General features: G+C 41.5%; 1 protein-coding gene across 1 annotated transcript; it reads right to left on the minus strand.

Moving 5' to 3' along the window:
* Positions 1 to 11,479: 11,479 nt before the first annotated feature.
* LOC311129482 (uncharacterized protein) lies at positions 11,480 to 14,158 on the minus strand. The gene is made up of 6 exons (XM_084161772.1): positions 13,986 to 14,158; positions 13,181 to 13,454; positions 12,838 to 12,966; positions 12,576 to 12,719; positions 12,043 to 12,096; positions 11,480 to 11,926 (listed from the first exon to the last, which is right to left on the minus strand). Exons 2-6 carry the CDS (start codon positions 13,449 to 13,451, stop codon positions 11,667 to 11,669), a joined length of 858 nt encoding a protein of 285 aa, XP_084017898.1. The 5' UTR covers positions 13,452 to 13,454; positions 13,986 to 14,158; the 3' UTR covers positions 11,480 to 11,666.
* Between the last annotated feature and the right edge of the window lie 375 nt (positions 14,159 to 14,533).

Here is a 14,533-nt window from a genome sequence, read left to right on the forward strand (position 1 = left end):
TCTTTGTTGCCCCTCTGATTAATGCCCTTCTTGCCTGGTCCGTGAGTTTTGGTGGGCGGCACTTTCTTGGCAGGTTTGTTGTGGTGCCATATTCTTTCCATTTGTTAATAATGGATTTAATGGTGCTCCGTGGGATTTTCAAAGTTTCTGATATTTATTTATAACCCAACCCTGATCTGTACTTCTCCACAACTTTTTCCCTGACCTGTTTGGAGAGCTCCTTGGTCTTCATGGTGCCGCTTGTTTGGTGGTGCCCCTTGCTTAGTGGTTTTGCAGACTCTGGGGCCTTTCAGAACAGGTGTATACAGCTGTGGAAAAAATTAAGAGACCACTGCACATTTTTCTTAAATCAGCATCTCTACATGTATGACAGCCATTCCATTCCAGTGTCTGTTGAATTCCAACACAGGCACACCTCATTCTACTGAATTAGGTACTGATTAGGTGATCACCTGAACCAAATCTTATTTAACGAGGAAAAGTATAAAAACCACTGCTGTGGTCATCACTATCCTCTAGCAATAGGACCAGCTGGATGGCAAAAACAGTGCTAATAGTACCTCAAAAGTAATATTAATTGAAAAATAACTATTGACCAATGCCAAAAGAGTTGAAAAGGAAAGCTTTGAGTGAGGAAAAGAAGGGTTCAATTCTGGCTTTACTGGCAGAGGGATACAGTGAGCGTCAGGTTGCTTCCGTCCTTAAAATTTTAAAGACGGCGGTTCATAAGAACAAGGTCAAGCAGCAGACATTGGGGACAACAAAGCTACAGACTGACAGAGGGCGAAAACGACTCTCTATTGACCGGGATGACCGCCAACTCATTCGAAAGTCACTCAACAACCGTAGGATGACATCAAGTGACCTACAAAAAGAATGGCAAACGGTAGTTGGGCTGAAGTGCACGGCGAGGACGGTTCGAAACAGGCTCCTAGGGGCAGGGTTGAAGTCGTGCAAAGCTAGAAAAAAGCCCTTCATCAATGAGAAGCAAAGAAGTGCCAGGCTGAGGTTTGCAAAAGACCATACGGATTGGACCGTAGAGGACTGGAGTAAGGTCATCTTCTCTGATGAGTCCAATTTTCAGCTTTGCCCAACACCTGGTCATCTAATGGTTAGACGGAGACCTGGAGAGGCCTACAAGCCACAGTGTCTCGCCCCCACTGTGAAATTTGGTGGAGGATTGGTGATGATCTGGGGGTGCTTCAGCAAGGCTGGAATTGGGCAGATTTGTCTTTGTGAAGGGCGCATGAATCAAGCCACGTACAAGGTTGTCCTAGAAGAAAACTTGCTGACATTGTTCCCCAACTCTGAGGATTGGTTTTTCCAGCAGGACAATGTGCCATGCCACACAGCCAGGTCAATCAAGGTGTGGATGGAGGATCACCAGATCAAGACCCTGTCATGGCCAGCACAATCTCCAGACCTGAACCCCATTGAAAACTTCTGGAATGTGATCAAGAGGAAGATGTATGGTCACAAGCCATCAAACAAAGCCGAGCTGCTTGAATTTGCACCAGGAGTGGCATAAAGTCACCCAACATCAATGTGAAAGACTGGTGGAGAGCATGCCAAGACGCATGAAAGCTGTGATTGAAAATCAGGGTTATTCCACCAAATATTGATTTCTGAACTCTTCCTAAGTTAAAACATTAGTATTGTGTTGTTAAAAAATGAACATTAACTTATTTTCTTTGCATTATTCGAGGTCTGACAACACTGCATCTTTTTTGTTATTTTGACCAGTTGTCATTTTCTGCAAATAAATAATCGAAATGACAATATTTTTATTTGGAATTTGGGAGAAATGTTGTCAGTAGTTTATAGAATAAAACAAAAATGTTATTTTTACCCAAACACATACCTATAAATAGTAAAACCAGAGAAACTGATAATTTTGCAGTGGTCTCTTACTTTTTTCCAGAGCTGTATATACTGAGATCATGTGACAGATCATGTGACACTTAGATTGCACACAGGTGGACTTTATTTAACTAATTATGTGACTTCTGAAGGTAATTGGATGCACCAGATCTTATTTAGGGGCTTCATAGCAAAGGGGGTGAATACATATGCACGCACCACTTTTCCGTTATTTAATTTGTAGAATTATTTGAAACAAGTTATTTTTTTCATTCCACTTCACCAATTTGGACTATTTTGTGTATGTCCATTACATGAAATCCAAATAAAAATCTATTTAAATTACAGGTTGTAATGCAACAAATTAGGTAAAACGCCAGGGGGGTGAATACTTTTGCAAGGCACTGTATGTCAGTACAAATTGTGCCCATGACTGTTGTTCACCCACTTAACCTTCAGCACATGCTCCTAGTTGAGCATCATTTAATAGTGGACCTTCCCTCCATGGTATGCCAGGTGCTCTTGTCCTTGACCTTTCCTTGACATCCCAGGTAGGGGTGAACCTGAAGTCCCTGTCTCACTGGCAGGTGAAAAATTGATTAGTTCTACGATCTGGGTTGAGCAGGCAGTGTAAAGCAGGCAAAAATACACAAAACACTTGTACAGGTGGAACCAGTTGAAATAAAATAGGAACAGGTTGGCTGAGACATGGAACACTTAGCTGAAGTTTTTCTGTGCAATATCTAGAAACATTCAGGAAGTCATTTTACCCAGTTATATTAGGATTATTGTATCTTTACTTGAATTAATAATGAAGCAAGATTGGACATTGGGTGTTTGTGTCTGCGGAACCTCATACCCTCACTAACGTGTTCAGAACATATCAGTAACGACCCAGAACATATCAGTTTTTCCGCCGGAATCACTGAATCGCTGGACCTTTAACTCCGGATTCATCGCTACCAGCTAGCTACAACAAAACGGACGCTGTGGTCTGGCTAATCATCCTGAGCTAGGCCCATCTCCCGGCTATCTACCTCTCTGTCAACCGGACGGGACCACCTAGTGTTGACACGGAGCCCCGCCGATCCTACACGACTGGTCTGCCGACGAAATCGTCTGATGTGGTTATGACGTTAACCACGAAGATTCCATCCATCTGCTAGCCCTGGCCCGCTAGCACACGCTAGCCGTGGCCTCTTACTCACTAGTACTTCACCACCGGACCTTATGATAACTCAGCTATACAGCTGATATCTGCTGGACTGTTCCTTTTTACGGTACTACATCCTGTTTATGTTTAGCCTCAGCCCAAACATGGTTAGTTTATTGTTGTTTCGGTTATTTCTAATTGTACTGTATCACTGTAGACCCCCCAGCCTAGCTAAATCTGCCTTAGATAGCTCCTTTGCCCCTCCCCCTATACACGCGGAGACCGACTCAATTGATGCCTCCAGCGATGCTATCTCTTTCATTGTTACCCAACGCTTAGGTTTACCTCCACTTTACTCATATCCTTCCATATCCTTGTCTGTACATAATGCCCTGAATCTTTTCTATAACACCCGGAAATCTGCCCCCTTTATTCTATGTACCCAACGCACTAGAAGACCAGTTCTTAAAGCCTTTAGCCGTATCCTTATTCTAGTCCTCCTCTGTTCCTCTGGTGATGTAGAGGCTAACCCAGGCCCTGCAGCCCTCAGTATCACTCCTACTCCCCAGGCGCTATCATTTGATGACTTCTGTAATCGCAAAAGTCTTGGTTTCTTGCACATAAATATCAGAAGTCTACTTCCTAAGTTTGAGTTATTCACTGCGTTAGCACACTCTGCCAACCCTGATGTTCTAGCAGTGTCTGAATCCTGGCTCAGGAAGGCCACCAAAAATTCTGAAATTTCCATCCCCAACTATAACATTTTCCGTCTAGATAGAACTGCCAAAGGGGGTGGAGTTGCAATCTACTGTAGAGATAGCCTGCAGAGCTCTATCATACTATCCAGGTCTGTGCCCAAACAGTTTGAGCTTCTACTTCTAAAAATCCACCTTTCCAGAAATAAGTCTCTCACTGTTGCCGCTTGCTACAGACCCCCCTCAGCCCCCAGCTGTGCCCTGGACACCATATGTGAATTGATTGCCCCCCATTTATCCTCAGAGTTTGTACTGCTTGGTGACCTAAATTGGGATATGCTTAATACCCCAGCCATCCTACAATCCAAGCTAGATGCCCTCAACCTCACGCAAATTATCAACGAACCTACCAGGTACAACCCTAAATCCGTAAACATGGGTACCCTCATAGATATCATCCTGACTAACATACCCTCTAAATACACCTCAGCTGTCTTCAACCAGGATCTCAGCGATCACTGCCTTATTGCCTGAGTCCGTAACGGGTCCGCGGTCAAACGACCACCCCTCATCACTGTCAAACGCTCCCTAAAACACTTTAGCGAGGAGGCCTTCCTAATTGACCTGGCCCAGGTATCCTGGATGGATATAGATCTCATTCCGTCAGTAGAGGATGCCTGGTTGTTCCTTAAAAGTAATTTCCTCTCAATCTTAAATAAACATGCCCCATTCAAAAATACAGAACTAAGAACCGATATAGCCCCTGGTTCTCCTCAGACTTGACTGCCCTTGACCAGCACAAAAACATCCTGTGGCATACAGCATCAGCATCAAATAGCCCCCGCGATATGCAACTTTTCAGGGAAGTTAGGAACCAATATACACAAGCAGTCAGGAAAGCAAAGGCTAACTTTTTCAAACAGAAATTTGCATCCTGTAGCACTAACTCCAAAAAGTTTTGGGACACTGTAAAGTCCATGGAGAATAAGAGCACTTCCTCCCAGCTGCCCACTGCACTGAGGCTAGGAAACACTATCACCACCGATAAATCTACAATAATCGAGAATTTCAACAAGCATTTTGCTACAGCTGGCCATGCTTACCATCTGGCTACCACTAACCCGGCCACCAACTCTGCACCCTCTGCTGCAACTTGCCCATGCCCCCCCCCGCTTCTCCTTCACACAAATTCAGACAGCTGATGTTTTGAAAGCGCTGCAAAATCTGGACCCCTACAAATCAGCTGGGCTAGACAATCTGGACCCTTTCTTTCTAAAACTAGCCGCCGAAATTGTCGCAACCCCTATTACTAGTCTGTTCAACCTCTCTTTCATAACGTCTGAGATCCCCAGAGATTGGAAAGCTGCCGCGGTCATCCCCCTCTTCAAAGGGGGTGACACTCTAGATCCAAACTGCTACAGACCTATATCCATCCTGCCCTGCCTTTCGAAAGTATTCGAAAGCCAAGTTAACAAACAGATCATCGACCATTTCGAATACCACCGTACCTTCTCCGCTATGCAATCCGGTTTCCGAGCTGGTCACGGGTGCACTTCAGCCACGCTCAAGGTCCTAAACGATATTATAACCGCGATTGATAATAGACAGTACTGTGCAGCCGTCTTCATCGACCTGGCCAAGGCTTTCGACTCTGTCAACCACCGCATTCTTATTGGCAGACTAAATAGCCTTGGTTTCTCAAATGACTGCCTCGCCTGGTTCACCAACTACTTCTCAGATAGAGTTCAGTGTGTCAAATCGGAGGGCCTGTTGTCTGGACCTATGGCAGTCTCTATGGGGGTGCCACAGGGTTCAATTCTTGGGCCGACACTTTTCTCAGTGTATATCAATGATGTCGCTCTTGCTGCTGGTGACTCTCAGATCCACCTCTACGCAGACAACACCATTTTGTATACATCTGGCCCTTCATTGGACACTGTGTTAACAAACCTCCAAACGAGCTTCAATGCCATACAACAATCCTTCAGTAGCCTCCAACTGCTCTTAAACACTAGTAAAACTAAATGCATGCTTTTCAATCGAACGCTGCTGGCACCCGCCCACCCGACTAGAATCACCACTCTCGACGGGTCTGACCTAGAGTATGTGGACAACTACAAATACCTAGGTGTCTGGTTAGACTGTAAACTCAACTTCCAGACTCACATAAAGAATCTCCAATCCAAAGTTAAATCTAGAATCGGCTTCCTATTTCGCAACAAAGCCTCCTTCACTCATGCTGCCAAACATGCCCTCGTAAAACTGACTATCCTACCGATCCTTGACTTCGGCGATGTCATTTACAAAATAGCCTCCAACACTCTACTCAGCAAATTGGATGTAGTCTATCACAGTGCCATCCGTTTTGTCTCCAAAGCCCCATACACTACCCACCACTGTGACCTGTACGCTCTTGTTGGCTGGTCCTCACTACATGTTCGTCGTCAAACCCACTGGCTCCAGGCCATCTATAAATCACTGCTAGGCAAATCCCCGCCTTATCTTAGCTCATTGGTCACCATAGCAGCACCCACCCGTAGTCTGCGCTCCAGCAGGTATATCTCACTGGTCATTCCCAAAGCCAACACCTCCTTTGGCCGCCATTCCTTCCAGTTCTCTGCTGCCAATGACTGGAACGAATTGCAAAAATCTCTGAAGCTGGAGACTCTTATCTCCCTCAATAACTTTGAGCATCAGTTGTCAGAGCACCTTACCGATCACTGCACCTGTACACAGCCCATCTGAAATTAGCCCACCCAACTACCTCATCCCTATATTGTTATTTATTTTGCTCTTTTGCACCCCAGTATCTCTATTTGCACATAATCTCTTGCACATCTAGCATTCCAGTGTTAATACTATTGTAATTATTCTGCACTATAGCCTATTTATTGCCTTACCTCCATAACTTGCTACATTTGCACACACTGTATATATATTTTCTGTTGTATTTCTGACTTTATGTTTTTTACCCCATATGTAACTCTGTGTTGTTTTTATTGCACTACTTTGCTTTATCTTGGCCAGGTCGCAGTTGTAAATGAGAACCTGTTCTCAACTGGCTTACCTGGTTAAATAAAGGTGAAATTTTTTTTTTTTAAATAATAATAATAATAATAATGTGCTAAGTTACTAGTGTTTTCTGATTTTTTTTGTTCATATTTTATGAGGGTTAAAGAGGTGATTGTCAAATTCTAGTTGTTGCAATAAAATGTACGCAAATATGGTTAAACATCAGTGGTCAATATTTAGATAACTACTTGAAAAATGTATTGTCTATTATGATGGGGTGTGTCCAGTGGCGATTTTAGTATGTAAATCTTGGTGGGGCAAACAAAAAAAAGTATCATGTTTATGCATGCCAGCAAAGCCCCTACACAACACAACACTAAACAATACATGAATTGCACTATAACGGTAACAAACGGTGCTCACAAACTGTTAGGGCCAACATAAAGCTGTCCCAATGGCAGAGCTTTCTTTTCAGCACCATGGAGTGAATCCTTACCACTGCTACACCTGGCTATCAACAGAGTCTTGTCTGGCAGCGAAACAGTTCATTCAGCCTCATTTACTGCCTTTAAAAAAAACATAGCTGATATGGCTGACTTGCTTAAACAAATGTGGTTTCTACTGATAATTGAGATGTACAAACTATGGCATAAGGGGACGACGAGCAGATAAGAGGCAATCCGTAATTTCGATTAAGACATTGATGAGCGAGCTAGGACGGACGTAGTCAATATAACTATTTGTTCAGCACTTTTGAAATGTACAGCAACAGAATTCAGAATATGGGCCGTTAAGTATTCTCCCTGAACACCAAGTCAGAACCGTAGGATAAATAAAGGTGGCATATAAACAGACAATGAAAGCTCTTACAATATTAGATGATTACATTTCTCTAAAACAGGCTATAGGCTACATGTGCACCACCAAGTCAGGCTAAGTAATGAGGGGGAAAGGGACCAAATTATTAGGGTGAGGCACATGGGCTACTAACAGCTTACTACACAACATACACTTAGTATTACTTTCTTAGCTACAGTATACATATCTCCCTGGCATATTACATAATTTATGCAGCAGCATACAATACATTTTTGGACTCATCTTGTTGTGCTGTGCTCACTTGAGCAGGATGGTGGGGCGGCGGTGCTTCTTGTGGGCACATTTTGTCATCAAACTTTGTCATTGAAGTGTGGCATTCTCTGGATTTATGGTGCTTTCAAGACAACTGGGAACTCGGAGAAAAAAAAACAAGGTTGAATCATGACGTTAGTGATCTTCAGGTCAGCGCTCTAGAAAGAGGCCCGAGTTCCCGACTTGGAATTCCGAGTTGGATGACCATTCAAAACGTATTTTCCCAGTTGGCTTGAACTCATTGACGTCTGAGATTTCCCAGTTCCGAGTTTCCAGTTGTTTTGAACACGGCAGAAGTCATGCTGGATTGACAGGATAGCCAAAGTATTAAATATTTTCTGGCCCATGGTGTTGCATGTGAATGTTTATCCTTTTAAGCTTGGAAAAGAGACCCTTAAACCCAGACGTGGACCACACACCCACTCCACTGAATAGCAGGCTAGTGATTGCTTTGCAACGCTTGCAGTTAGCCACTGATTCCTTCCAAACAAACTTATTGTTGAATTAGCGATTTCCAACTTGTTGAGTAATGTTTATGTCCAATGGCCAATGAGCACCGATACGATTTATTAATAATTTCTCTTCATATGACAAGGATTGAAAAAACGATTTGCCAGTAGATTGTCAACTTAATTCATGATGACTGCTTGTTTAGCTTGCTAGCTGAGATTTTTTAAGTATGATGTTGACATGATCAGTCCAATCAAAGCTACGGTAGATATAACGTGATTTGACGTCCTTTTATCTGTGGCCAATGACCTTGAGCCTTCTTGGATGGGCACTTCTAATGTAAGTCTATGGCAGCACCCAAGGGGCTTGAATTTTTGAGCTCTCCCGTAGACTTTGCGGTGACGTAGTGTCCCCATGAGTGACAGAACACTGAGCCAATCACGGAGCAACTAGAGAACAACCCCTACGCTCCGTATTTTCCGCTGGCTGCCCCGCCACTGCAGAAATCACTGAGCTAGGCTGAAACACCTGCATTTTGGAGCTGCCTTACTAAAGAAAGCAAAAAAGAGACCATGTTTGTATGCGGCTTTATTAACTCAATTATGTTTTGTTTTTTTACATTGTTTGCAAACTGATATGTTACACGTATTAATGTGTCTGATCAACCAGCCCTGAATGACCAGTCACCAATGGGTGTGTCAGTAAGACAAAGTAAATCAGACTGTCATTGCAAGTCCAACTCTTGGCCTGTACAGTGGCTTGCGAAAGTATTCAACCCCCTTGGCATTTTTCCTTTTTTGTTGTCTTACAACCTGGAATTAAAATGGATTTATGGGGGGGTTGTATCATTTGATTTACACAACATGCCTACCACTTTGAAGATGTAAAATACTTTTGGGGTGAAACAAACAAAAACAAGACAAAAAAAAACAGAACTTGAGCGTGCATAACTATTCCAAGATATTTAAATGTGTCCCCTTAAACCACTCAAGTGTTGCTTTAGCAGTAAGCTTAGGGTCATTGTCCTGCTGGAAGGTGAACCTCCGTCCCAGTTTCAAATCTCTGGAAGACTGAAACAGGTTTCCCTCAAGAATTTCCCTGTATTTAGCGCCATCCAACATTCCTTCAATTCTGACCTGTTTCCCAGTCCCTGCCGATGAAAAGCATCCCCACAGCATGATGCTGCCACCATCATGCTTCACTGTGGGGATGGTGTTCTCGGGGTGAAGTGAGGTGTTGGGTTTGCGGTAGACTTGATGGCCAAAAAGCTCAATTTTAGTCTCATCTAACCAGAGTACCTTCCTCCATATGCAATTGCTTTTTTCTGGCCACTCTTCCGTAAAGCCCAGCTCTGTGGAGTGTACGGCTTATTTTTTAAATCCTTTTAATATCTTTTTTTATTTTTTTATTTTTGTTTACCTTTATTTAACTAGGCAAGTCAGTTAAGAACAAATTCTTATTTACATTGACGGCCTACACCGGCTTTGCAGCTCCTTCAGGGTTATCTTTAGTCTCTTTGTTGCCTCTCTGATTAATGCACTTCTTGCCTGGTCCATGAGTTTTGGTGGGCGGCCCTCTCTTGGCAGGTTTGTTGTGGTGCCATATTCTTTCCATTTTTTAATAATGGATTTAATGGTGCTCCATGGGATGTTAAAAGTTTCTGATATTTTTTTATAACCCAACCCTGATCTGTACTTCTCCACAACTTTGTCCCTGAACTGTTTGGAGAGCTCCTTAGTCTTCATGGTGCCGCTTGCTTGGTGGTGCCCCTTGCTTAGTTGTGTTGCAGACTCTGGGGCCTTTCAGAACAGGTGTATATATACTGAGAGAATGTGACAGATCATGTGACACTTAGATTGCACACAGGTGGACTTTATTTAACTAATTATGTGACTTCTGAAGGTAATTGGTTGCACCAGATCTTATTTAGGGGCTTCATAGCAAAGGGGGTGAATACATATGCACGCACCACTTTTCCGTTATAAATTTTTTAGAATGTTTTTTTATTCCACTTCACCAATTTGGACTATTTTGTGTATGTCCATTACATGAAATCCAAAATAAAAATGAATTTAAATAACAGGTTGTAATGCAACAAAATAGGAAAAACGCCAAGGGGGATGCATACTTTTGCAAGGCACTGTATAGGCCGATAGATGTTTATAGGCCTACAGATGTTTATTTCAGTCTAATTTATTGGACCTCTCCTTCTTGGAGGTTGACAACGTAAATATATATATTTTTTAAATCATTTAAATATAATGTGGCGGGACATCTTCCGACTGCACCTTTACCTTTTATATTTGGAATGTAAAGAACCATACTCATAATCAAAATATATTGTCTTACATTTCTTACAAAACTGTTTCATTTAAAGATGATATTGTCCTGATTTTCTCAATTAAAAATAGCACCACAACCAATAATTACACATGTGGCAAAAACCCAGACTCAGGGGTAGACATAACATAGTCAATGTAAATCTGGGACATGCCAATTAGTATGATATGTTACTTTTCATATGGTATATATTAATTGGTGGATGTCCATCATCAATTCAATATAATATTACGAATTACAATTTGTATGATATGTTACAAATTACAATTTGTTGTGGCTAACGTTAGCTAGGCTAGGGGTTAGTGCTAGGGGTTAATGTTAAGGTTAAGGTTAGGGTTAAGAGTTAGAGGAAGGGTTAGCTAACATGTTAAGTAGTTGAAAAGTAGCTAAAAAGTAGTAAGTAGTTGCAAAGTTGCTTATGTTGTGATTGGAACACGCAACCTTTGGGTTGTTAGACGGTCGCCTTCTACGCGTACCCATTCAGCCCGACCAACGACTCTATTTAGTTTTTGCCTTAAGTAACCTTCTGTCATATGTAAACATACCAAACGTAGCATGTCATACTAATTTGAGTGTCCCGAATGTAAGTTTATGAGACCTGTCACGCCCTGGCCTATAGAACTCTAGCTAGTTTGGTCAGGGTGTGAATATTCTAGGTTTGTATTTCTATGTTTGGCCGGGTGTGGTTCCCAATCAGAGGCAGCTGTCGCTCGTTGTCTCTGATTGGGGATCATACTTAGGCAGCCAGTTTTCCTGCCTGTGTTGTGGGATCTTGTTGTGTTCCTGTTTAGGCTTGTGTGTTAGCCCTTTGGACCGTCACGGTTAAGTTTGTTATTTTGGTTACTGTGTCGTGTGTTTATTAGTTAATAAACATGTACGCCTTTCACGCTGCACCTTGGTCCGACCCGTTTCTTAACGTACGTGACAAGACCAGGCAGGTGTTTAAGATTAATAAAACAGTGATTAAAAAAGTTTAAAAATAGCCCTGATATAGAGAAATGATAATGAATAACAAATTGACCTCTTCAAGCTTTTTCAGCATTCAGGTCATCCATGACATCCTTCTGATGAGTAAAAAGGGCTTGAATCAGGGCCTCAGCAGCCCCGGTGCTGGTCGCGCTATCCAGGAGCTTCCTCATCATTTCTTGTGGTGTCAACTGGGCATTCACCGTGGCAGCCATTTCATCATGATAACCTCCGCTCTGCAGATCATCTACAATGGCCTTCACATTTTTCACCCGGCTAACCAGAGCTGTGCGGTAACTTTTCAAAAACCCATGTTTGTCTTTCACAGGGAAGAGAAATAAATATATTTAGCATAAATCTAATTACATTCTTAAAGTAAGATACATGTATCAATGGCATTTTCAGTGTTACAGCCCTTTCACAATATTTATCTACCTGAAATTGAAGCAATCGATGCAGAAAATGGCATGTTCTTGGGCTGTGATGGTCCTAAAAGAGAAAAGGTGATATATTGAGAATAGTGCACCAATGTCACTAACATGAAAACACACTATGGGAATGAAGCCTGCATCTGCTCGGAGCCAGTCAATGAGTTTCACCTTATTCTCAATGATACTTTTCATCACAGGGCCCTACAGAAGCAATTTGTAGTGATAAGCTGTTTGTTTCTCAAAGAAAACAATAATTATGTTGAATAATTAAGTTTATCATCTATCATTAAAAAAACTGATTGACTACCTGAGATGAGGATACATCTTCTGTTTGCTTTGATGGCACTGAAATATATTAAGTTGCCATTCTTTTATTTCAAATATCACATATCAAATGCATAATTGAACATTATTTTAATCAAAATGTCTGTGCACTGAGCTTATTTGTCAAGGTTATTTGTCAAGATTATCCTGTTCTCTAACACAGCTACCACTGAGACCTGTGAAGATAAAACCTGCCTAAATACAGTATTTTACCTGGACACTGTGGGGCTGGGGTCTGTAACACAGACATATTGAGGTTGCCATCAATTGTACAGTTCGATATCTCTGATGCAAATATATGGCTGTGGTTTGTTGCAACCATTTCTGCATGTGGGGTTGTTTGGCTGAGGTTCATTCCTGAAAGAGAAATTTTTTGTCCAAGTAAATATACAATTGTGTTATGTTCTTCTTTTAGCTGTTAGTAAGCAACATTTTCTCAGTATTACCATGTTGGCTTATTCACAGTTGCACTCACCAGATGGATTCCCCGATCCTGCTTGAATGTTCACATGCATGTCTAAGTCTTTTATACCTCTGACATTGGTGACTTTCCTGGTATCAACAGTGCTGTTGCATTCCGCATACACCGTTGGGCTGGATGACGCTTCAAAACACATTCGTTATTGCCATGTTAGATATGACCTTACAGAATATAATAAACATTGTACCAGCAAACCCAACCATTAAATTGGTGCCTTATGTATAGTAAGACATATTTAAAAGCTTTACTGTAAGAGTTGTATGCTTTCTTATCATAACCATATGAAGTATTTCTAAATGGTTTATATCACTACAAATGTTGATGTATACTGCTTTACCTTGTGTGCGCTTGTTGAAATGTTGTTGAAGGCCTGGATAATGTGTCTGCTCTTCCTTCAGTATCTTAAGGAATTCCTCACATTTACTATCTTCCATTTCAATGAATGTCTCCAAAAGAAGACTGATCTTCCCTGCATCAGTTTTTTGTTTGCCAATAGCCTTATCCTGTTTAGCTGTTAGGATATTTTCACACTTGTCAATGATATACTTAGCATCCTTCATTGATAACCACTTGCACAGGTCCTTCTTGTATGACATCAGAAATTCCATGGCCTATTTGGAAATAATAAATAAATGTCTATTGGGTAAAACAGTCTAATATTTTTATAGGTTGGTAGCAATCTAAGTTTAACTGGACCAATATAATGTTTAATAAGGCATGATTCTGGTTTACCCAAGATGGTTTTTAGAGTATTAAACAAACAATGGTTTCAGGTTTTGAATGCATCATGATTAAATGTTATTAAGTAGAACAAACAATAATACTTATATTATGATCTTGTAACAAAGTAAAAGACCATGTCACCCTTTCTGGTATCCTGTTAACCCTTTCAATTTCACTCTATGATAAAGTAAGTACCTCCAGAATTCATACAATTTGAACATAATACTGAATACTTAAAAAAGTCTTCAGGCAAGAAGCCGTAACTGTGTGGCAGTAGGCCTACAAAACACCTCCAGCAGTTAATTGTATTGGTGGACGTAACATAAACTTGACAGACAATGGCTGGTTTTCACACAAGGCTCAGGAAAAGAGGCTTCAGTACCTCCAAGAATAAACTGTAAAACAGGAAGATAACTTACCAAAGGATAGAGGTCTAACAAAACAGGTTCTGGTAGTAAATGTAAATCTGAAGACTGAAAAAACTTAAAGACCTGAAAAAGTCCTAAAAACCTAAAATATGGCTGAGGCAAACTTTTTCCTTTATGTAACTACGTTTATTCAACAGCAGAACATCTTAAGTGAAAACGAAAGTAAAGACTTGTGTGACATGCTGGCAAGGGTGTGGCCTAAGATGCACATTGAGGAGAAGTATTTACATGTACTGCACCACCTGTAGGAATTGTGATAACATGTCAGTACAAATTCAACCCATGACTGTTGTTCACCCACTTAACCTTCAGCACATGCTCCTAGTTGAGCATAATTTAATAGTGGACCTGCCCTCCATGGTATGCCATGTGCTCTTGTCCTTGACCTTTCCTTGACATCCTAGGATAGGGATGAACCTGAAGTCACTATCTCATTGTGCAGGCGAAAAATTGACTGGTTCTAAGATCTGGATTGATTAGGCAGTGTAATGCAGGCAAAAATACACAAGACACTTGTAAGAGTGGAACCAGTTGAAATA

This window comes from Coregonus lavaretus (assembly GCF_964263955.1).
Source record: "Coregonus lavaretus genome assembly, chromosome: 5".
NCBI classification, from domain to species: Eukaryota; Metazoa; Chordata; class Actinopteri; order Salmoniformes; family Salmonidae; genus Coregonus; species Coregonus lavaretus.